Consider the following 26,587-nt stretch of genomic DNA (forward strand, 5'->3'; position numbering starts at 1 on the left):
AAGAAATTATTCATAATTTCGTCAAAAATTACCTGTTTTAGTGAATCAACATTTGCGGTGAAATTCCAAAAACCAATTTCTTGCACACACAACTATTAATATCCACCCTTGTCCATTCAGATACATTAATATTTACAATCAAGCATACATAAATCACAAATTTACCTGTTTTGTATTGGAAAAAATTATTCATAGTTTTCTCATAGTCTACCATGTATGTTAAATAAACATGAAATCCATAAATCCCATTTCTTGCACACACATGTATGTTTTTCTTCCCACTTCAAGCAAAGTACTTTTAAATATACTATCAAATAAATGTACAGATATAGCTTGTTGTGATAGGAGAATTGTCAATAGTTTTCCTAATAGACTCCCATATATTGATATTTTTCGATCAGTACTATATCAGCCACATCTTGCCGCCTTATAAAGTTGCGCGAAATAGGGTGACCCTCCCCCCAATGCATGACCCGTCCAAAATGCTTTCGTGAAAACTTGCAACCCTTCCTTCCAAAAGACCAGTTCTCTCCTCTGTAATTTCTGTTCGTAACTTACATAACAATTAAACTACATGTTATGTAAATAAGCGGATTCTGTTACAGTTATTCCAGGGGAAATTACTGCAGTAATTGGGGACGGCCAAGATTTAGAAGGCCGGACAATGGGGAGGGTCACATTTTCGATACAATGATAGGGGACGGACACATTTTACACTACAGGTGCGCACAAAGTTCCCCCGGCCCACCCCTTGTTATAACTGAAGGCTCCCTTAGACTGAGAAAATAGTAACCATTAGTTATTTGTCGGCCATATTGCTTCTAGAGTGATAAAATGTTTATCTGCATCTGTGAATGACTTAGTGCAACCCACAAAATGACACTCAGAATCCAAAAGTGTTCATCTTCTTTTCATTTCACGACCTTATAACATATCTGAAATTATCAGATATGCTGGTACCCAGGATAGGTCATGCACATAAGAAAATATTCGATCTGAAGATGTACACACGGTTTTCCTGTAACATTTCATGACAGAATAAAGTAACAATTTATCACGCTCTAAATACTCTATGGTACAGTACTTTTGACACGAATGACCATGAGAATTCCGTAGGGCCAAGAGTTCTTTGTTCTCTACAACTTTGTATTGAAATCTTACCTTTACTCTGAGAACAATAGATGACCCAACGCTGACGTTAGTAAATGTCGTGTCATGTTACGTTAGGCCCTTCTTTTCCCCTCAAGACGCGAGACAGACACAACGGTAAGCGTTTTGAAAGATTTCAATTGACCGATATGAAAAACAATGTGCACATTAATTTAAAATGTATGTACAATCCAGATATACAGAAAGATTTTTCTGTCATTCTTCTCTCGAAGGGCCTGATTCATAACGCAGTCAGGTTAAAATCGTTACTTTCAATTTTGTTTTATGTGCAGTGTATGGTAAAAGCAATCACTTTGCGCGCCTTCCTCATTTTGCACTTTGACTACAATCTTCAAAAGTTTTGTTGCTCAGTTCTACTTTCCTTAAACAGTCTCGCACTTCAAGAAAGTAAAAACTATTGCAAGGATCATGTGGTATACCCCTGTTTGTCAAATCTCCCAGTATAAGCATTGTTCATCGTCCGGTGTGCACAGTTCATCGCTGGTTAGTAAAGTCTACCAAATCAAACCGTGCATTTTTGCATGTGCCATCTTTGAAACGCACCTTTCCCCGATGTATTTAACCGGCCAGGCAGGCACTCGGTGTAGCTGACAATTTTTTAGGATACATGAAATCGCATCTTAGAATTAAAACCTATCAAGAGTGTCGCTACTAAAACACCAAGTTGTTAACGGTTAGAGTATCATAGCATTGACGCATTAAATATAAGGGCTTCGGTAAAGGCCGTATGAGTGAGTTGTCACATAGACTGTAGATCTAATTATTTCTTTTCGGTAACTTGTCTGACAATGTGATATAACCGGGGTTATGATAGTGTTGTCGGTCACTTCCTAGCATGTCCGGGCCGGCAAGGCAGGTATTCCGATGTTGAAGGGATGTAAGGAAGACTTGTGGCAGCGAGTACTACAATCTAATAATGCAACTTTGATCCACTGTACACTAGGCTATGGTACAATAGCTAGAGGTGAGCTGGAGACTGACTAGTACACACGTTTGCCAAGACAGATATACATGCCCGCATGAATAGTAATGACAGCTCATGAATAATAATGTCATGACACCATGTCACAAACTGCAATGAAAATTCCAAATGGTTAACCAATGCGTTGCTAATCGTTTTTGCCTGCAAGTCAAACTTAAAAACTACATGAAGGAAATACTTCGAGGGGCGTTGATAGTGTAACAAATATAATATCTTGATGTTCACGTATAACTGCCATGTCTCGTAATTTACGGTATATGAGCTGAGGTACCACTCCGGGCCACAAATGCTTTCAGTAACTGAAGGTGACAAGATCGATACACCTATTCTTTACCAATTCGCTACGATAGTAAAGCTTCCAGTAGCTGAAACTGACACATCAAGTTGGCAGTGAGAGAGAGAGAGAGAGAGAGAGAGAGAGAGAGAGAGAGAGAGAGAGAGAGAGAGAGAGAGAGAGAGAGAGAGAGAGAGAGAGAGAGAGAGAGAGAGAGAGAGAGAGAGAGAGAGAGTCTAGAGAGACAGAAAGACAGAAACAGACTCAGACAGAGAGATAGACAGAGACAGAGAGGGTGTGTTTGTAATTACCTTTTAGTTTCTTTGCATGTAATGTTCATTTAATATATTTTTTGTACAAGCTGTCACCGGTATCATTCTTGTTTATTGTAATGTTAAATCATTTCATTAATTCTGTCTTTAATGATTAGGAAACGAAATCTGTGGCGCAACAACTGCAAAGCACAGTAAAGGATATTACTTATAGGTGACATAAGAGTCAGACTATTGGACGCCAATTTGTTTTGTTTGATGGCGTATTCAAAGTAACACAGAACAGATCGTAATTCCGTTTACTGTTTATGTCTATTGTTGATCGTGAGCACTAAAATGACTAGCCAGGCGTGGGGCAGTAGCCAAACAATTGATGGGTAACCCTATAGCCTTTTAACCCTATAACCTTTTATGCTGTTAAATAGAGTTCGCTGCTCACATAGGAGTGGCATTGTTCTATTGTTGTGAAAAAAACGGTGTGAATCCGTGTTGAGACGAAAGAGAAGACCATAAGAACAGGAGTTCGTTGTTCTCTATGACTATGTAATGAAATCCTACCTTTACAATGATAACAATAGCATGACCCACGCTGAACTCCCTGACGTTAGTAAATGTATCATGCTATGCCAGGCCATTCTTTTCCCCTGAAGACGCTAGCAGGACGCAACGGTGAGCACTATGAAATATTTCAATTGATCGACCTGAAAAACAATGTTAACATTAATTTAATATACGTCTGAAAACTAGATGTACAGAAAGAACACAGTCAGGTTAAAATCGTTACTTTCACTTTGATTTTATGTGCAGTGTATGGTTGAAGCCATCGCTTTGTGAGCCTTGCTTTGTGAGCCTTGCTCTGAGACCGACGTCTTGTATTTTTTCTCCAATCTTCAAAAGTTTTCGCTCAGTTTTACTTTTTCTTAAACGGTCTCGCTGTTCAAGAGAGTAAATACGATTGAAAGCTTCATATAGTACATTCCTGTTTGTCAAATATCCCAGCAAGTGTGATCTAACCAGGGTTATGATGGTATTGTCGGTCATTTTGTAGCTTGTCGGGGCCGGCAAGGCTGGTATTCCAATCTTGAAGGGATGTAAGGAAGACTTGAGGCAGCGAGTACTATAATCTAAAATTGCAACTTATTCCACTATACACTTTGCTACAGTACAATTTCTAGAGGTGAGCTGGAGATGACAAACATACAAGCAGGCGAAGACAGATATACATGCCATCATGAATAGTAATGACAACTCATGAATAATAATTTCATGACACTATGTCACAGACTGCCATAAAAATTCCAAATGGTTGACCAATGCGTTGCTAATCGTTTTTGCCTTGCCAGTCAAACTGAGACACTGCATGAAGGAAATACTTCGAGGACCGTTGATAGTGTAACAATTAAAGTCTCTCGATGTCCACGCAACTGCCACGTCTCGCAATTTACGGTATATGAGCTAAGGTGGCACTCCGGGGTCGCAAATGCTTTCAGTTACTGAATCTGACACGATCGATACACCTTTTCTTTACCAATTCGCTAGGATAGTAAAGCTTCTTCTAGCTGAAACTGATACTCCAAGTTAGCGGGAGAGAGAGAGAGAGAGAGAGAGAGAGAGAGAGAGAGAGAGAGAGAGAGAGAGAGAGAGAGAGAGAGAGAGAGAGAGAGAGAGAGAGAGAGAGAGAGAGTATTTATGAAGTAGGAAATTTATTTATGAAGTAGGAAATTTCAAAATAGGAAGAAATCTGTTTCTTCCTCATCGAATATCTTATTTTTCTTATTTTGTAATTGAAGGATAGCCTCATATGTTCCCTGTGAGCGAATATTCTAGGAATATGAAGTGTAAAAAATACAGGACTGCTCATTCCTTAAAGGGAATTAACTAGCCGTCACTGCATGTTTACTTATTTCAATGCATTAAGGGGCATAACCTGCATTGCTAAAGTTGCGTTGCACAGCGACGAAGGAATGTTAATCTTATCTATGCATAAAGTCGTACGTGTGAGATTGGCCAGACATCTGTTCTCCACGTCAAACATAAGCAGTCAATCTGCACCTCATAGGGCGATACATACATTCGCACACGGAGTGTCTCTTCAAATTTGACGTACGACCAGGATCTCCCTGAATATGGGCTTCAAACTTACTCCAAAGCATCATTGGCCCTGTTCTAACTGAAATTTAGTAAACCCTTTTATCAACCCATACGATTGTATCATGGAATTCTTTATTGGTCCTACATTAAAGTTCTCCTTACTTCAAATAAAACGTTGAACCGACCATGTCACGAAGAAGATCGTTTCTAGTAAAATACGTACATTTGCGATTCAGTAAATGGCTTTGCGGAGCAAAGTTTCTCCTAACAGTGGCGATAATGCGACAGTGAACATTCACGTGGACCTTTTTTTTGCAATCAGAGGAGAACCATTTTATGTAGGTGGTTGGTGGAGGAAATCGGCATGTCAGCATTTTACCCATCACTGTGACAGTACTATTCCCTCTCTTATTATATGTCCTGCACGAAATTATTTTTCCGTGTGCCGAACCAATGCAGCTTTTTTCATGATAACCATTTTTTCCATTTAATTCTGCCTGCATGTCATCGATTCAAGTCTCTACCATTACCTATAATTAATAAGTAGTGTTTCTTTTTAAGTAGCAAGTAACAGCACTTTATAGTACATGCTTGTGAGATACAAAGTTTACGTACGACACAACTGGCAGTGGTAAAAAAAATCCATTCTGAGCTAACTAATCTTGGAGTGCTGTACTTCCGATCCGTCTGAGATTCTTTCTCCAGGCCCTCATAATAGTACCAGAGCCTGAAGAAAATGAGTAGTGTGACCAAATACAATATGTTACAGCATTTGGCTTAAAGAAACTGCTGTCATAAAGTTATCTGTAGATTGACGAGGACTATAGTGTAATAGTGCTTAAATGAGAGTACAGAAGTTAAATATAATCGAAGTGTGGGGCAGTTGTCAAATTCCATTCTTCTATAGCTGTGTTTCACGCTGTCAGTACAGTCAACGCTTATCTGAGTTCTAGGGAAGTAGTCAGGTTTTGTTGTCATGAAATGTATTTGTATTTTAAGAAACAATTGTTTGTTCTTTTCCCTGAATAGATATACAGAAATATATTCAGTGATAAACACAGAATATTATTTAAACTATTTTATTATGCCATGTGTTATGAAAATATCATAATATACAGAATATTTGAATATTTGAATATTTGAATATTGAGCCTGTGAATGCTTATTGCGAATATACCTAGAAAGATGTTTTTAGTTCAGCCATAGCAATGAAAACATTTTGTATATAGACATAAATCGGAATTAGTCATAAATGCTGGCAAAAAAATAGGGCTTTCCAGATTACAGGTAGATTGAAAAATGTAGCTCTACCTCCAAAGAATATGACAGACTAAGATTCCCCGGCCGGCTGATTTCAGCGCCATTATGATTAATCTTTTTACTTCGATCTGTTTAAGCAACTGTTTTTTTTCTGTAATTACATAATCAAATCATTTTTTCTCCTTTACCTACCGACAGCTCCCTCTCTGAATCATCAACTCCCCACCTAGAAATCAAATGGTTCTTCCCTTACTACTTTTACATTCATACGACAGCTTATTAGAGCGTGGAATGTGCCCTTCATAAACATGTAAATATTTTATCAACAAAATATGACGTGTACAGTGTACGTTTCGTTTACACTGCCTTCCTTTTTAGCCGTTCATGCGGCACGGGCACTACTCCCCACAGTAAGCAGTCTGTAGAATAATACCATTTTCAGAGAAAGACATCCGCATGGAGTTGAAATTTATGTAGAGACTTATCAAAAAGCAATCCCTTTTCTCTCTCTTTATTTTGTTTTTTCTCTAATACAAGGTAAAAGAGCTTAAACCATTGCTTTCACTTTATCGACAGGCGTACAGTCATTAATGCACTGTTTGCTGATGGAAGCCAACCTCTGTATGCAAATGTGACTGGTGATGTGGCGCTGTCTCCATTAGCATCTGAACATTTCCTATTTCTTCGTATTATCCATTACAGACGACTTTGACTTTTGAAATCCACAGGTAAGCATGAGCACTTGCAAACTATATATTGTACTACGGTGTATAATTACCTTTGCACATAACGCAATATTGGGAATTCCATACGTATTCTACTGTCGCTGTCGTTTTACAGCACTATTTAGTAAGAGATCAGAATCGTCTTTCGACCTTCAGGTTGGTGTTGATTGTGATTAATTAAGAATCCATTATGTAGTTTTCCAGTTTTATTGAATCAGTTTTAACATTTTCAATTTAGGCTGGTTCGTTGTACATCATAAAAGGTACACATTTTCAATGCTGACAAATATACGCTGTTAAACAAACGCTCTGAGTTGGTTTTAAAATGTCGCCACCTAAACAAATATTATTAATCAAATTTTGACCCCACCTACACATAAAATGGTACGTCTCAATCATATAAATGAAATTGTTGCGCTAAGAATCCTTTCACTTCTGTCTGAGGATTGCAGGATGCATGAAGCTTAAGTAATATATATATATTAGATATAATTTTATATAATATATATATTAAATATTATTACTTTGTACTTTAAGTAATTTGTATATATATATATATATATATATATATATATATATATATATATATATATCAATGTTGTTGATGGGAGATAGTCATATATAGGTGAGCTTTACATTTGTGAAGGTTGTGACACTGAATTCATTATTTACATAATGATCACGTGACAGCAAATTTGAATGACTACAAAATATCGGTTTTAGTTTTCTGGGTTTTTTTTCTGTTTGATCGAAGTTCAAAGAGTAAAAACGATGTTCGTTTGATAGTCTATGTCATTCTCTACGAAGCGACAATAGTTCAGCTTGTGATTGATCTCAGGTCAAACATTTTCATTGGCTGTAAGAACAGAAAGGACAGATAAAAGTTACTCTAGAGACACACTCTTCGAGATCTGAATGTTATCAACATTTATTTCAAATTTCGACCGGAAATAATGTTTATTTCAGGGCAAAGTTAAAGACGACCTTTTAGAGATTATTAAATTTATTGTCACATTCTTCTTATGTAAAAGAGATAAGAAAACAAGTCATTGCATTTGCAAAACTCTAGGCTTTGAGAAATGAAATAATTTAATGAGGTTACGATTCAGTGGAAACTTTCGTTGTTTCTCCATATGGTTATGCCACGGATATCACAAATACGTCACAATTACGTGGTTTTCATGTAGAAAAAAAGAAGTCGACATATTTTTCCTTGCTTATTCGTACTTTCGTGTGAACATCTTTTGAACGAAAACTGAAAATAACAGCCCGTACCTGTGAAACAGTAATATCAAATGCATGTTCTTCGTTCACAATGACGACTCACTGTTTAAATTGCAAACTGCATAAGATATTGTTTTTATTTTCACAATCGAACAAAATTAAATGTTTAATTTCTGTCTATTTCTAGGGCCCTAAATATTGCTTGTTATGTCCAAAAAACACCTACCATGAATTATGCCTCACTGTTTGCGTTTGAAATGTGTTGACGAAAAAGAAACGCAAACAATTTTTTGTCGAGAAACCTGACCCACATAGGTGATTGGTACAAAGGTCTATATACAATGTCGGACAACTGGTGTTTAGTTGGTTGGCCTGCAACCATCCAAAGCCCGGGCATTCGTTACTGCTGACATGTTTTCAGTGTGACTCTGAAGCGGTCATAAATTTATATGAATCTTGACAGGCACGGTTGATTTATTGGTTAAATGTTATTGCAAGATAATTATCCTACAACGTGATAGGCCTACAATCATCCCCATGCAGATGTTGCAAAAAGGGGAGGCTCTTTGGTTTGCCACACACACAATCATTCAAAATATTGTATTTTGATCAACTTGTTTGTTTATGAGAAAGACTGGTAACACGATTTGAACTAATTTGGGATAATTGAATGGTTAAGTAATGTCGCCGTTTAATTTGCAAATATAAGCTCATCTACTTTTCTATTTAAGGTAGAACGCACCTTGGGGACAGACGTTCGGACTCTCAAACTTTTACAATTCTCTTCTGATATACCACATGTGGGGGTTCATTTTAAAGCTCTTGGTGAAAGAAAACTTTTCACCGACTTAGTTTTTCGAAATTCGAAAATTTTTATTTTTCTCCATAGAGTTACCACAGGGATGGCGGCCATTTTGAATTTCTAATATCGGTAAATCTTGGGTAATTTGTTTCTCTAGTACCAAATTTTGCACGGTGACCCCCTATTTTTATTCTTGATTTTGAAAGAGAATGACATATATATATAATTATATTGCCTCAACTTGTAAGTCTAGCTGGGTACGTAAATATTTTGCAAGTCACAGGTATTGTAGAGTTGGCAATCAGATTTACTCGATCTTTGTATAGAGATATATGTACATCGTCTTTGCTCCTCTTAAGATTCTGTTGTATAAAGTGATATTGTTGCTGTATTTTCAAAGCAACTGTTCTTCTCTTTCATTCGATAACAATATCAATCATTTTCATCTAATCATGTTACAGGTAACTTTATAATATAATTGATTCCTCTTTTTCTTTAAGCCCAGAAACAAGAGCCACCACCTTTTGAATATGCAACGTCGCGACAAGGTAACAACATTTCTAAGATGTGTTCAGCTTTTTTTAATGTGAATCTGAGAAAAAGGATGTAAGAAATCAATCAATCAACCGACCGACCGACCAACCTAACAACCCATCAATCGATCAGTCAATCAATCAATCAATCAAATTATCTATCTATCTGTCTGTCTGTCTGTCTTTCCATGAATCCACACATCAATATATCCATCTATCACACAGTCTAACATGTTCATATCTAAATATCTATCGATCCATTATGTATGCATTCGAAGAATTCGAAAACCTGTTAATTTTACATGGAATTTTTCAGCGGTCTTGCATCTGATATTCCTTAAACAGAACTCCGAAGAACTGAAAGCTGCTCCCGAGTTTCTTTCAGTTGAATGTAAATTCACACATTTTCTGACATTATTACAGCGAGTTTGCACTTTCAATGAAAATTTCATGATCAACATTACGAGCAGCATCAACCATACATACCATAAAATTGTTTAGTATCCAAATTAGTAATTAGCTTAAGAGCATTTGGTCAAATCCTGAAAGAGCTTTATATCCCAAAATGTGAAATGTCACCTATTAAGCTTATGTACATTATGAACTATAGCTAACGTGAAAATGCAAATATGTCTTTCACAACTTTACCAAAGAAACATTACTTTCATGTATCCTACTAATACCTTTTGTTTCTGATATATGTGTGTGATAAACATTTGCAGTAAATTTAATCAAAGTTTGAGCAGCCGTTTTACATTCATACCAGTTTCTAAAATGATCAACTGATAGTACTAGTAGTTAAAATATCAAAGCCACACTGTGACGTAGTGTCATGTGATTGTTATTCATGAGCTGTCATTACTATTCATGAGGGCATGTATATCTCTCTTGGCCCACGTGTACTCAAGTCAGTCTCCAGCTTACCATCACTCTATGTACGTAGCTTAGAGCTTAGTGTAATAAAGTAGCATCTTAGATTATATTGTACTCGCTGTTTCCAGTCGTCTTTACATCCCTTCATCATTGGAATACTAGCCTTGCCGGCCCCGACACGCTACCACATAACCGACAATACCAACGTAACCTCGGTTATATCACATTGGTGGCAGCGGTGGGATTCTAACTCACATTCTCAAGACGGACTTGGAGGAAACCTGGTTGTAACAAAGCTTAACCCGTGAGTACTTTAAAGACACTTTAAGCCGTGTGTAAGACACACTCGGAACTTTGAAAAATAACTGTGTGCTACTAAAAGCTGAGAGACTCGGAACAAACGCTTCTATGGTTGTTGTAACCTGACTTTGCTACAAGCAGCAAGTTAAATATCTGCCGGAACTTTGGAAAGTTATCTGCAGGGGGAGATCGACTGCCGTCATTTTTATGTATGCATTGGTATGTGGACATACCATCATAGCAGAATCTCCGATACCTGAGATATTCCAGTGGAACTGAATTTGCTGATCAACTTAATACTGGTGCAGACGTCGCCGTGTGGGCGTAGCTGATAGACCAGAGACGAGAAGTTGGATTTTGTGAGCAGTGTCAACCTTGAAGAGAACTCAACCATAAGCCAGCAGAAGCAAGTTCACAAAAGACGGGGGACAATTAAAGAAGACAAAAGAACTTTTGTGTGAAGTGAACTTAATTGAACCTTGCCGTGTACACTGTCAATGAAGCAATCGGACTTGCTTTTTTATGACTTTGAAATTTCTCGAAAATTTCTGTGTGCAGAGAATTTTCACAATCTTTTTGTTTCAGTGTTAATTAATCTTTCAGTATACGCGGGAAGACACACCTGTTGACACAAAAGACTGTAAGTACTAAGATAAACACTTATTGAAACAAAGTCTTAACGATCTAAAGATAGGTTGTTTTTCTGGGGTGAACGCCCCTTAACTAAGTACCTGTGCAAATCGTACGACAAGAAATTTGCATTTCTGTGATTGTGCACTTGAGTATCTTTTCATTAGCAGTGAAAAACAAAGATAAGAAGCTGTGGGAAACACTATCATTCAGTTGCATTCAATTAAGAAATTTACACTGACTGGGTGGGGTCAACACACTCTGTGGTTGATACCATTACATTCTAGGGGTGACCAGGTAAGTGCATATCTCTTACTACAGCCGTGTGCTAGTGAATGAATGAGTATGTCTGATACGGATGGTGAAGTATACTTTCCCAGTATGACAGAAAACCAAGACCCTAAAGTTAAAAAAGAGCCTGTTGATGATTATGGCGCAACAAGCGGTTTAAGTGGAAAGGAATTAGCTGAAAACCTGTTGCATCAAAAAGAAATTCTTCAGCTCAAATTGAATCTGTATAAACAGGAGCAGGCAAATCACAAGCAGCATTTAGAGAGAGAACGCATGCGTATAGATGCAGAAAAACAGAAATTTGAGCAAGAAAAACAATTTCGTGAAATTCAACTAAAGGCAGAAAGGGAACAGCGCGAACACGATTTGAAAATGAAAGAATTAGATGTACAACAAGCGAAAGCAAAGTCGCCTGATACGGATCGTGAGTTCAATGATTGGACTGCTAAGCTCCCTCAGTTCAAGGAAGGTGACAATGTGGACACACATTTGCGTACATTCGAGAGGCTAGCTCGAATGTACAGTTGGCCTAAGAAGATTTGGCCAAAGAAATTAGCTCCGACTCTTGTAGGTAAGGCCCAGGAGGCATATTCTAGGTTGAGAGAAGACGATGCCCTAGATTATGATAAGGTCAAAGTTGCTATACTTAGGAAGTATGAGCTCACCAGAGAGTCATACAGAGTTAAATTCAGAGCTTGCAAACATACAGATGAGGAGACATTCTGTATGTGGGGTGATATTGTTGCCGATACTTTTGACCGCTGGATGGAAACAAGTGGGGTTCCGTCTTTAAGTGGTGAAGAAAAATATGAACGGGTACGTGAACTATTTATAATGGAGCAATTAGTTGAAGGCGTGCCCAAGCAAATGCAAACATATTTGAAGGAAAGAGATCATGAAAACTATAAGGAGTTGGTAAAACTTGGTGAGACTTATAAATCTGCACATTCTGGCGCTGCTAGTGATCAGACTGAGCGGAAACGGGGTTTCAAAAGTTTTAGCAATAAGAACAAGCAGCAAAAGGGTGAGGGAAAGAAGTTTGATAACTCATCTCAGAGTGGTGAGAAGTCATAGCCCTCAGCCGCATGTTATACTTGTGGGAAAACTGGTCATTTGGCAAGAAATTGTCCCGAACAAAAGTCTGATAAAAATGCAGGTTCAGCAAAGACAAAGGTCGTTGGCCATGTCAAAAGTCAGGATGACAAAGGCTATGATATTTGGGCTGAATTTGGTAACGATTATCTACTTGGGAGAAATACTTACATTGGGTGTTTAGACGGTAAACCAGTGAGTATACAGAGGGACACAGGTTGTTGGCAAACTTTGGTAAAGCCAGAGGTCGTACAACAATCTAACTATTTGCCTGGAGAGACTTGCAATATTAGTTTTGCAGACGAAACAGTGCACGAGGCGCCTGTTGTCAAAGCCCACATCGAAAGTGAAATTTTCACTGGACCTTTGCGTATGGGGGTATGGAAAGGTATACCCAAGGACGTTCTGTTAGGTGAGGACGCACTTGCCTTGCAGGATCGCCGTGCGTTAGTTGTCACAAGATGTCAAAAGAAAGCGCAGGACGCGCGTGAGGCTATAGTTAAGCAAAATGAATTGGCGTCTGGCGTGAGAGCAATACCTGTTGAGGAATTGCCGACTCTCAGTGAAGCAGAAGAAAGTGATGATGACTTCGATGAGGAAGTAGAATCATCTGATGAAAGTAACAGTGCTTCAAAACACATTGACGAGGTCAATGAAATCCAAGAGGTAATTGGGTCACGTGACGAACACGATGATTCACTGGGTATCTCTAGATTGTTTGATGAGGACAATTTAAACGATTGGAAAGCGGATGATGTAAACAGTGAGAGTGAGTGTAATGATACCTCCCATGATGCATCAGCCCTTGACGAGCCATTTGATGAGACTTCATCAGATCTGAGTGACATCAGTGATGACGAGGAAAGTGATGACGTCACTTCAAAAGTGTCCAAGAATATTTCCACTGGATTAAAATGTCAGCAGGAATATGCTGAAATATTAAGATTAGATCGGGATAAGTTAAGAGAACTTCAATCTGCCGATCTTACTCTTGCAAAGGTGCGAGAGCATGCAGATGCAAATCAATCGTCGGAAAATCAAACTGGATTTTTCTGGCACGAGAAATTATTGTATCGTAAGTGGATTTCTTCACATAAGGTGCGTGAAGTTAGACAAATTGTAGTACCGGCGGAATGTCGCAATGCATTGTTAAGAGTGTCACATGACATACCTCTGTCAGGACACCTTGGCATTGAAAAGACTAAACAAAGGCTGCTACAATACTATTATTGGCCCGGTATTTTTAAGGATGTTGCAGAATACTGCAGGACTTGTAGTCCATGTCAAAAATCTGCAAGACGGAGAGTGTCTGAGAAAGCGCCTCTTATTTCGATGCCAATTATAAATATACCGTTTGAGTTAATTGCAATGGACATTGTGGGTCCATTGAAAAGAACTCGACGAGGAAATAAGTTTATTTTAGTCATCGTGGATTATGCGACTCGGTATCCAGAGGCTTTGGCTATGCCAGACCAGGAAGCCGAGACTGTAGCGACAGCGTTGATCGAAGTTTTTAGTCGGATGGGACTACCTGGTGAAATTTTGACAGATCAGGGTACAAACTTCATGTCACGCCTTATGACTGATATGTGTGCGAAGCTGAAGATCTCAAAAATTCGAACGTCCCCATATCACGCACAATGCAATGGATTAACGGAACATTTTAACGGAACGCTCAAGGCCATGTTACAACGTTTTGTAGCAGAAGACCCGAAGGAGTGGGACCGATATTTGCCGTACCTTCTTTTTGCGTATAGAGAAGTACCGCAAGCGAGTACCGGTTTCTCACCTTTCGAGCTAATGTATGGTCGAAGTATAAGAGGACCACTCGCTGTGATCAAGGATCAGTGGACTGAGAAAGGTTCACAGGAAGAAAACTTGGCGCAATACGTAATAACGATGCGAGAAAGGCTTGCCGACATGAGAAAAATTGTCACAAAGAACATGGAAAAAGCCCAAGCACGACAAAAACGGTGGTACGATAGGGGAGCAAGGAAACGTTCTTTTAAGAACGGTGATAAAGTACTTGTACTCTTACCTTCCTCCACGCATAAGTTGAGTGCTCAGTGGCAAGGACCATTTACTGTGGTGAGGAAAGTCTCAAACGTTGATTACGAAATTGAGCGAGGTGGCCGTAGAAAACCAAAGCGGGTTTATCATATCAACATGCTGAGAGCATGGAAAGAGAGAAATAAACCGGTGTATTTTGTTGACACTGTTGATGCTGTGTGCAACAAGGACATAGAAAACTCTATGTACTACACACCGGAGGATCAGAGCACAGAGACTTGGAGAGATGTAGTAATTGCGGATTCGGTAACTGCGGATCAGCGTGCGGAACTGTTACGCTTACTGCAAGAGTACAGTGATGTTTTAACTGATGTACCCGGTTGTACTGATCAGGTAGAACGCTATGTGATAACTACTGACGAAACGCCAATTTGTCAGAAACCATATCGTCTACCGCAGGCAGCTAAACAGACAGTTAAAGAGGAACTGCAGAAAATGCTGAAAGCTGGAATTATCACTGAATCAAAGAGTCCCTATGCCTCGCCTCTCGTTTTAGTCAAGAAGAAACAGGGCGGAGTTCGATTCTGCGTTGATTATAGAGGTCTGAATAAGGTCACGGTATCTGACGCATATCCGATGCCTAGACCAGATGCATTGATTGAGGAAATCGGCGGATCGAATTATATATCGACGATCGATCTCACAAAGGGATATTGGCAAATTCCCTTGAGCAAATGTGCTCGGGAGAAGTCTGCCTTTATCACTCCTTTTGGACTGTATGAGTTTTCTGTTATGCCATTTGGGATGAAAAATGCGCCAGCAACTTTTCAGAGGTTAATGGATAAGACATTTAATCAGCCCAGAGAAAAAGCATATATGGATGACTTGGGTCCACATGATCATTCATGGGAAGATCATGTTAAACATCTGCGTAGCATATTTGAGAGGTTGCGTAGTTGTAAACTAACTGCTAGACCAACGAAGTGCTATCTTGGTGGCAGTGAGGTTTCTTTCATCGGTTACGGTGCTGGAAGTGGAAAAATAAAACCTATGGCAGATAAGGTTAATGCTGTTGTAAATTATCCAACACCAGTGACAAAGCGTGATGTCAGATCATTTTTGGGATTAGCCGGATACTACAGGAAGTTTATCCCAAATTTCTCTGACACTGCAACCCCATTGACTGAGCTGACATGTAAAAATAGCCCAGCCAATGTTCAATGGACTCAGAGCTGCGTTGATGCTTTCCAGAAGCTGAAAGATGCTTTAGCATCATCACCAGTTCTGGCGGTTCCAGATTATAATAAGCCGTTTGTGGTGCAGACAGACGCGTCTGACCATGGTATTGGTGCGGTTTTGTGTCAGTATGATGACAAGGGAGAGGAACATCCGGTTCAGTATATTAGCCGAAACCTCCCGGAAAACTCCTCCCCAGGGAGAGAAATTACCCAACTATAGAAAGAGAGTGTTTAGCCATTGTTTGGGCTGTGGAAGCTTTGAATCCTTACTTGTACGGGAGAGAGTTTACAGTTCAAACAGATCACAATCCATTGGTTTGGTTAGACAACATGTGTAGTAAAAATCGTAGGTTGTTGCGATGGAGTTTAATACTGCAAGAGCATCAATTTAAGATTGAGTACAAGAAGGGCAGCGAAAATACAAATGCAGATGCATTGTCGCGAATGTGGAGCTCAGATGTACGGTAGTGTGTGAAGGTGCATGAATGATGTAGTGAAAGGGCTGTAGTGACCTGATATACACTGTTTTCAAAAATGCATGTTGAATTTTCAACCTTTATAGTAATGGTGTTTGCCCAGGTTGCTGTACCCGACTTAGTCAGTAGTTTTTTTTATTGTCATGTACTTTCCTTTCGATTCAGTAGTATTAGCATTGTATTATTTTACTTTGATTTTTGCTGATTTTCTGAATTATTTTGCCGTACTAGTGATGTAGACTCCCTGTCTCCATCAAAATAAGGAGGGAGGAATGTGACGTAGTGTCATGTGATTGTTATTCATGAGCTGTCATTACTATTCATGAGGGCATGTATATCTCTCTTGGCCCACGTGTACTCAAGTCAGTCTCCAGCTTACCATCACTCTATGTACGTAGCTTAGAGCTTAGTGTAATAAAGTAGCATCTTAGATTATATTGTACTCGCTGTTTCCAGTCGTCTTTACATCCCTTCATCATTGGAATACTAGCCTTGCCGGCCCCGACACGCCACCACATAACCGACAATACCAACATAACCTCGGTTATATCACACACACTCACCAAAATCTAATTAATTCTTGCCATTCTGAAACAGAAACAATGCACCGAGTGTGAATCTAATCAGACCAACCTATCTTAAGACATCGTGCCAACAGACACACAGACACCTTAACAACAATAACGAAAAGAATCTTAATACGTGAGCTAACATGACCTGGTAGGATCATTATTGAATATATTTCCATTACAGGTTTCAGCTTTGATCATAAACGAATGTTGGGGTTCGGCAAGCAGAGATGGCATACCTTCTATCAATCGCATGATAGCTAGCGTACTCAGTGATATTGAGATTCATAACATCTACTCCACAGTTGTTCGGTATAATGCGAATGACACGGAAGAAGCAAAGGTGTTCAATGTTAAGTTCAAAAAGGCCGAGCCAAAAGAAAGGAGATTCGACAATATACTTCGTAGTGGCCTGGTTCCAAACAGAGATTATCTATACCTGCATGACTATTTCTATCCGAATCTACGAGAACTGGAAAGCGATGTCAAACTCATGTTCAGTTATTCTCTAGCAACAGCCGAGGAGGCGCGAAAGCTGAAGCAAGATATCTTCAATGACGCAGCGCTGTACTTCATAAACTTGTGGAATCCGGAAACTATTAACCCGGCAATATTATCGTGTGATCAGACGGAGCTGTCCAAGCGAGGTGAAGAATTGCCGAAGCAGTTCATAGAAGGTTCACACATCGTATCTGTGGGCAAAGGTACTCACGAGCACTTCAAACCGGACCATCGAAGAGGTCAGTCGAGCACACATTACTACATTCAACCAAACTTCATTCACGGCAAAACCATCTCAAATCGCTACAAGCAACTGGACATCGAAACAACGTTTGAAATCGTATCGATGCTACAACCAACGGACTGTACACACTCCCAAGAAATCATTCGACAGGTTTTAGAAGATGTCGCCCTCGCTAACAAAGGAAAGTTCAGAATCGTATGGAAAATTATCGGCGATTTCCCGGGAAAGGAAGATAGCATAGAGGACAACTTTACACCCTCCGGCATTGACCTGCGCATTAAAGTATGCAGTTCCCTGAAGCAAATCGTAGACGCACTACTCGGCTGTCATCTCGTACTCTCACACTCGAAAACGCATATTTCTGATCCGTCGATCTCGTTGGCACTATCACTCGGAGTTCCGTTGTTATTACCGGACAATCTGGACTTTGAACACTTGATTGATAAGTATTTAGTGAACTACAAGAATGATTTAATGGTAAAGATCGGCGACAAATACGATCTTCGTAAACAGCTGGAGGTCAAAATTGGTTCCTATGGTAATGCAGTTTCTAAAGCCAGAGAAATAAGTGACCAAATATCTCAGCATGACCTCGCGAAAGAGTCGTGCAGTGAACTTCGCAAAGACATAGAAATGCTGCTAGATCGTATATTACCCATCAGTGAAGCTACACAAGGTAATATGATCATCAAGTGTTTATCGAACACAGTCGAATTGTATTGCAATCACTTCCAGAAATATGTCACAATGTATTTTGTTATCTGTCAACTGTGATTAGCAGCTTTTAGCAAAATGTATAAGCCAAAAATAAATAAATAAATAAATACATACATACATACATACATACATACATACATACATACATACATACATACATACATACATACATACATACATACATACATACATACATACATACATACATACATACATACATACATACACACACACACACACACACACACACATACATACATACATACATACATACATACATACATACATACATACATACATACATACATACATACATACATACATACATACATACATACATTGCACAAATTGATAGTTTTAATCCATGGTAAGCCCCAAAATTTCACGCTGAGCAACAGCCAAAGTTTACACATTTTGAGTGACATATCCTGGATTCTGACTTACCTTTGCAGTAACATCAAATGCATCTGAGAATCAATACAAGAAAAGAAAATACGTATGTGCAATAAAAGCACCGATCACATATTAATGGTATTATTTTCACGTGACGTGTTCTAAATTACCCAATTTTTGTTATATCTTTTTATTGCTGAACAACAGGTGATGGTGATGACTCGCCAAGATCTGTCGATTTCGAAAAGACTGAAGATGCTGCTAAACCAGGTAAATATTTGGAATTTAGATGATATAAATAATTTGAATTTAGATATTAATATTGTTTCTCTTTTATTTCGGGGTAAACCTGTTCAACGAATTGTGCGAACATCTGGTGAATACCTCGCTGAGGTATTATTGTCTCTTTTGTAAACTATATTGTCGTGCTATTTCGGTTTTCATGCTATTTCGGTTTTCATGCTTGTTCAGTGAGCGGGTTGCTCGAGCGCGCCAGTCGGCCTGGTGACCTGTACTACTAGTACTATTACCACTGAATGTTCTTCAACACTTTTCTGATTTGATCGATTTCATGAGTGACTATGTAAATGTCGCCAATACTTGGCCCGGCATCTGCTTCAGGGGTATCGAGATGATTGTATGTTCATCTCAGCCATTCTTCGATGTTTTCCCGTTGGTATTTCTTCTTTCACTTTGAGAGTCGTTTTGTTTTTGACATCAAACTGCATGTTTTAAACAATGTACGACCTAATCCTACATGATTGTTCCCGGCAAGGAAAGGGAATATGTGAATATAGCAGAAAGCATCATGTTTTCGCCTACTATGCGATTTTTTATTGTTTAATGCTACTCGTTAATTTATTCACTTACAAAATGTCACTTTCGTTCTCTATGCACTTTGCGTATGCTGAAAAATTGACGAATATGATATAGCTTCCTTCAAAATCGGGATTTTGTAGATCTATATAATCATCGCAACAAAATTATGAAGCCTGACATATATGACACATGTTGATGAGGCCATTAGTATTCATAAAAATATATTTTATAATAACATTTAGAAAGATGCAGGTGTAAGAGGGAAATTTGACCCGTATGATAATATTGGTGAATCCTAACTAGCTCATATCATAACACTTCATTTTCTGTGTCGTTCACATAGTCGCCGAGAGTACCGCAGATGAGCACACATTGGAAGAGGAATCATCAACTTTAAGTTTTCGCAGATCAAGTAAGATAAATACATTTAGTGTACACTTTGATTGTTCATGTAGGGATTACAGAGATATTTAATTGTATGCTGTGTATTCGGATCACGAAAAAATTACCTAGAACGTTCAATGCGACTTTGTATGCGGATGGCTTTTTATGCCTGGCAGAAAATTCAATGTATTATAATAGTTTCCGGTATATTATCAGTTCTTGGAAAAAGAATGAGGAGACGCTTCAAAAAAGATAGCTGAAACTTGAATATTATCCAGGGAGAATAATTTTAAAGGAATATGAGGTTGTTTCATTGGTCTAGTGCTTCTCATTTGCAAGATAACGTTTGCTATTTCAATATTTATTTTTTTTAATATCAAGGGTCACATATCAGACCTCGTACGTGCGCAAGTTATTTTTTCGGAGCAAGACTATGTGTCATGCGCATATATTTATTGACTTTTAACGTGTTATTTTCTCTTACATATAAAATATCAATTAATCTATGAAGAGGTTTTCTAATTTTCAGATTCGACTGACTGAAATAAAAATATGACAACTTGAGTGGCATTTTATAATGTAGGATTAAACTACGATTAACATCTATTACCTGGTCAACAGGGCTATAGCGAACGTTTATTACTCGATGGCGATGTGTTTATGGTAAAGCATGGCCCCTCGGGTTAATAAAATAGCGCTATAGCCCTAATAACCAGGTAATGGGCGTCCGTTATTATGCATATGGAATAAAAGTTAAGAACACAATGCTTCAGCATCTTGCTGTGCCACATATGCAACTTTAGCGCAATACTCTCTCTCTCTCTCTCTCTCTCTCTCTCTCTCTCTCTCTCTCTCTCTCTCTCTCTCTCTCTCATACATGACATACACCGTACCACCACCGGCCATGTTTAGTAATTCTCGTCTATTATATTACAACAGTTGTTGATGCAGGTCCGTCAAGAACTACTAATACTGAAGACACGGAGCACGTGGATGAGCCAGGTAATTAAAATTTTAGGTGTTTCCGTAGAATCCTGTTGGCGTTCTGATCTATGCAGGGAATTTGGTTCCATGAATCAAAATAGGAGAACGTATCGCACCACGCCAATCTTGTTTCCACGTTGTGTAAAGATTCAAACTTGATTATGACCGGGTTGTTTTTATCTCTTGTAAAATGCACAGGTGAAAGCTATTCAGCAACACCTTCATCAGGTACAGTGTTGCATCATCTCATAATATCCTAATCTAGTAATGAATCTAGCTAAATGCGATAAACGAAAAAGTTTCTTCTCAGCTATTTGCAATTTTATCTCTAGTATTATGCCTTTTTCGTCCATGTTTTCCGTATGTCTGTTTATAACTTATGGCGTCTTTCCTGTATGCTTACTTCTTCTTTCCCTCTATGTATTCTTAGCACGTGTTTTGTTTTTATCGTCAAGTTCATACCACTTTAATTTGTCCCTATCAGTTTTTTTTTCAATCGAATCTTAGTTTACTTTGTTTAAACAAGTTCTGCGCGAAATTAAAAAATTGTACTTTCTGCTGCAGGTGAGACTATCTCGGTCAGCTGTGACGTAGCATACGGTATCCCAGAAACGGAACAAGAAATGGCTGAGATTGAGAAAGAACTATTTGACCGTCAAGAGCAATCTGAAGCACATGAAGCAACCAGACAGGCAGTGGAGAATCTTGAGAATGGCACCGAGGTAAGCGAAGCTGAAGAAGGCAGCATCAGGTACAACATCAGATGCACTACATCTGAAGCACTTCGAGGTGTTTGGCGACACTACCAAAGTGGTACATTATGTGATACAGTCCAGAAGACCTTGATAACACCAGATGTATTAAGTAAAGTGCACGCTATCAGTATCACGATGAGGGTGGTCATCGATCACAGTGAATATAAAGAAGCTCTTAACAGATTGACATCGCGAGAAAAAACAGGTAAAAACAACAAACTGGACTTTACTTTTCCTTGAACATTACTCAATAATTTTTCCACCATTGTCAGCAACATCACGCACTTCAGTCTTTCTATATCTATCATGTATTATAGTATTTTTTGACATCTACCCTACAATAAATTTCAAATCGGCGTTTTCAGTTACATTTTAAATAAAATATAAAAAATACATTTGTCTCGTTCGCTGAAAGAAAATATATTAAGACTCCCGTAAGAAATTTGAAATGTAGACGCTAAAATCCATGATTTTAAAAATGTTCTTCTTTTATTATCGTTATTAATAACAATTGAATGTTTGCTCGAGTACATATATATACAACAAAGCCAGAAATACAATAAATACAATATGATCCTTGCTTTACCACATACTGACAGGCGCAGTACAGGAGACTTCAACTAAAACTAAAATGCAGGAAAGGGAAAACGAAGGTGAATTGCCTACAGAGATGGCCGACGGTAAAAATGAAGAAACACAAGGGCTGACTTCAAGCAAAAGAAAATTGAGTGAAGCTGAAGTGTCCGTGCTTGAAGCTATGAATGAGCAGCTAAGTCAGGAAAACAAAAATCTTAAAGACTTGTTTGCAAACAAAGAAAAAGAACGGGATCATCTGGCTGCGATCGAACAGCAAGCAGACCAGATAAATCGTCTTCAGACAAAGGTGGCAGCCACGATAGGTAATAAATTACAATCTATCTATCTATCTATCTATCTATCTATCTATCTATCTATCTATCTATTTATCTATCTATCTATCTATCTATCTATCTATCTATCTATCTATCTATCTATCTATCTATCTATAATTATACTGTCCTTTATATTTTAGAATTGAGATAGAATCACATCTATTCAAATTTTCGATCAGCGGTCAAAGGGTATTGAATGCAATCTCTTGAAGAGCGCCGCCTTATGAACATTAAGGGTTTTCAATTCATAAATTATGGCTCAAGTATGAATAAGAAGTAAATCAACAAATGCATTTCTGATAGTGCAAACGTTGACGTGTGTTTATGATTATTTGTCATTTCCGATTCAAGTGATATTCGACGTATTCGAGGATAATGTTTGTTTGATAATAATTGTGAACTGTACAAGTACGACATATTCCAACAGATAGAAATTATCAATTTTTGTTTAACTTTCCTATTGGTAACAGTAAACCTTACAACATCACATCACCAACCCTTGAATTTCTTTCCGATATCTTTTTAGTACTAATTGAAGCTGTTACATTCTTTCAGTCATTCTCTGGTGACTTTCACTCACTTGCAACCTGCTGATTTTATCTAAAATCGTTTTGTTACAGATTTTTTTTCCGCCTTTGAAATAACTATTGGAGGCCTCGGCAATGCACCGGGTCAATTTAACAACCCGAGTGGCATAGCAATGGATCGCAATGGTGATTTGATCGTGGCAGATAAGAGTAATTGCAGAGTTCAAATCATCAATCTGCACGGTACCTGCAAAGATGAAAATGTCTTTGACAAGTACAAGGGTTGGTTTAGACCGCGTGATGTTGCTTTGTCATCTGAGGGCTCTTACTTTACAACTGATCATGGGAGAAAGAAAGTAGTGATTTACGACGTAAACAGTAAATTGTTAACTTCATTTAATGTAGCTGCAGACCCATATGGTATTGCAGTGTGTCAGAGTGCAGACGTACTCATTTGTGATGACACTAATAATTGTGTGAAAAAATACTCAAAAGAGGGAAAGTGTGAGGCAAGTTTTGGATCATACGGCAGAGAAAGAGGCCAGTTTGATCTCCCAAGATCAGTTGCAGTTAACAGTAAGGATCAGATTTTAGTGTCAGATCAAAATAACCATCGTGTACAATTGCTCAGTTCCGATGGAGAATACCTCAATGCGTTCGGTTCGGAAGGATCTGACCCGGGTCAGTTGAGGCGCCCCCATGGCATCGATGTTGATCAGAATGATAACGTCTATGTCTGCGACTATGGGAATGACAGAATTGTGCAGTTTTCGGCCAAGGGCGAATTCCTTCAAAATATTGGCGAAGGAAAGGTATCGCCGAGGTACATTGCCGTAAGCAAAGACAACTTTCCACTTCGAGTGGCTGTCAGTGATGGAGATCGACATTGTATAAAAGTTTTCTTTTTGAAAGAAAATGTTAGTGAACAGGAGTAAGCAAAGCAGGAGCATTTACCGGTTGGCAGTAATATGCACCTTGATATTGAACGACTGAAAATTTTGCTCATTTTATTTAAGGATAGTATCAAGAATTGTCTTTCAAAATCAAGAATAAATGTCGCGGAGACCTTGAAAATTTTCGTTGTCCGGAAACAAATTACCTTAAATGTACCCAAATTGGGGAGGAACCGTGGACCAGTGGTTAGAGTAACGGACTCACTATCGGAGGATGGTGGGTTCGAGACCCGGTTCAAGTCCCGGTAGATCCAGAGTAGCGGATTCACTGTCGGAGTCTCGGCGAATTCGAGACTCTAGCTCGGTGTTGTGCCGCTGAGCAAGGCACTTGACTCCTCTGTGCTCCATTGGGGCTGTGGGTTATTGGTATTTAGAATTATTCGACCTTCACGAAAAGAGGTGTTTCACTATGGAGTTATCGAGTTTAAATATAGATTTAAAAAAATTCAAAATTTAAAATGGCCGGTATCCCTATTTTAGCTATTTGGTGAAATAAATTATGGTTGATTTTCTCAAAGACAAGAAAGGTAAAAAATGTACTTCCTCGATTAGTTTAAAATGACTCCCAATAAGCTGTAGGTAAGAACAGTTTAGCTAAAAATTGCGTTATCCGGAAATACACTCGTTGCACCAGCTTATACATTGGTCCAGAGACCTTAGAAGCAGGCATTTGCTACGTGGTATGGCTAGAGGACGCATTCTACTTAGGGTGAGTGAACGCGTTTAGGTTCTCCATCGGAATTCACCCATGAACTATTTTGACTGGCATCTATCAGATCTGTCAAGTCAGATATCTCTAAGTGTGTTACTTTTAGCTTAACGTTGTTGTTACTGTCTTAGATTAAAGGTATACGGGCACCTGTAATCAAAATATGCCCATATATGGTCAAAGGGGCGCTCCTTGGTGTTCAAAATGCCGACGTGAGGGCATTGTTTTTAAAAAGCGGCCACCCGCTTAAAATCTGTGATTGGTTAGATTTTCTCTTTCCATGGTAAACGTGGCAAAATTGGAACAGGTGACAGTATACCATGAAGTTTAATTTGTCCGACTTGAAAGTGGTTGTGTTTTTAAGACGAATCAAAATACAGATTTAGACGTTTTTTGTGACGACCGAAATTTAAAATTTGGAACTTGATGATTTGGCGTAAACAGTGAGACATATTAGGTAAAGACATAGTTATCCTTTGTATACGTCTTTGCTAACATTTATGGGGAATGTACCCTAATATTCGGCATATACGTTTGGAAGTTTCTCTTATAGTGCTGTTAATTTACCTTTCAAAATGTGATGTTAATTTTCATTGTTTGAATATCAAGGCGTCTCAATCATACACTTCTTGTTACAACTTAGACCTTTAACACTTTCCGAATGATCAATGATGGCTTATAGCAATAGGCATCATGAGCAACATTCGTGTTTTATTTCCGATTTACTGTACTTTGTATGTTTGTGCTTGCTTTATAGTTGTTCTATATTTGCTGCGTTGTAACGTGACTGTAAGATTACTCAATCCTGTTTCCCCCCAGATTTTAATCTAAATTGATCGAAGCCAACCTCGTTGTTGCTAGGATGTGTGACTCTCTAGGTTGAGTAAAGGAAAAACAATTTTATCAAAATTGACATTTTAGTTGATAATAGCCAATGAAATGTTAAACAATAAATTGCATTTTGCGTTTGTTGCCATTCAAAGTCCAAACTTTAAAATTCTACATGCGACGAATCATCGACTCAAGTATAAAGGAATGTGCATGATTGTGAAAAAAATGCATGGATGTGAGGGCGCTTTTCCCGTTGCTTTACACAGACATCTGAATGTAGGTGTATGATAATCCGAATATATAGTTGCCTGCAAATCATGACGACTAATCAGATCGATTTACGTCTGAATAATATATAAGTTCACATTTAAGGTAAACAATTGTCTTGAAAAAGCAGTCTTTATGTTGATTTTTCCCATTTCTCTGATATGTAAGCGGCTATGTTACAAAAAACCTCAAATATTATTGATTAAAAATGTTTAGACCTCTGAGGACACGAAATTAAAATAATTTAGTTGAAATATTAGCATTAGGTTTTGAAAAGTTGGGAGCGAATTATTTTTAAGTCTTGATAATGTAAGGCGATTTTTATTATTGTGGGTGAAGCCATCGTTTTTCTTTTAAGTCGTTGTGGTTTGTTTTGCAAAATTTTTGAAAAATGGATATGCATTTTTAGCATTATTAACATTGAATATGAATACGCGGTTACTTTTAATCGTACTGAAAGTTTTCCTGAATTTCTAACAATCAATTCACCATGAGTGTAAATTTTGAACATGATTCACACCTTTAAAGCGCGCTTTTCACGATTTCTACAACTTTAATCCATGCAAATGAGTTTCAATTTATTATTGACTATCCCATGTTTTCAACGTTTTTGCGTTGTTTTTTTTTAATCACTCGTATAATTGTCTTTGTCATTTAGCTTTTTCGATAACTGTTTTCCACTAAGTCAGAGTTTTCGATGTTATCAGATCTAAGACAGGCATGTCTTCACTCACATATGCGGTTCTAATTATTGAATAAATAGACTCCTTTTGATTAAAA

General features: G+C 38.2%; 1 protein-coding gene across 1 annotated transcript; it reads left to right on the forward strand.

Annotated features, from left to right (window-relative positions):
- Positions 1-3,317: 3,317 nt before the first annotated feature.
- On the forward strand, positions 3,318-26,587 carry LOC139130119 (uncharacterized). The gene is made up of 10 exons (XM_070695837.1): positions 3,318-3,367; positions 6,626-6,777; positions 9,301-9,348; positions 16,997-18,233; positions 18,875-18,937; positions 19,830-19,898; positions 20,810-20,872; positions 21,419-21,814; positions 22,209-22,508; positions 23,141-26,587. Exons 3-10 carry the CDS (start codon positions 9,331-9,333, stop codon positions 23,980-23,982), a joined length of 2,988 nt encoding a protein of 995 aa, XP_070551938.1. The 5' UTR covers positions 3,318-3,367; positions 6,626-6,777; positions 9,301-9,330; the 3' UTR covers positions 23,983-26,587.

Source organism: Ptychodera flava, chromosome 3, assembly GCF_041260155.1.
Source record: "Ptychodera flava strain L36383 chromosome 3, AS_Pfla_20210202, whole genome shotgun sequence".
Lineage (NCBI taxonomy): Eukaryota > Metazoa > Hemichordata > Enteropneusta > Ptychoderidae > Ptychodera > Ptychodera flava.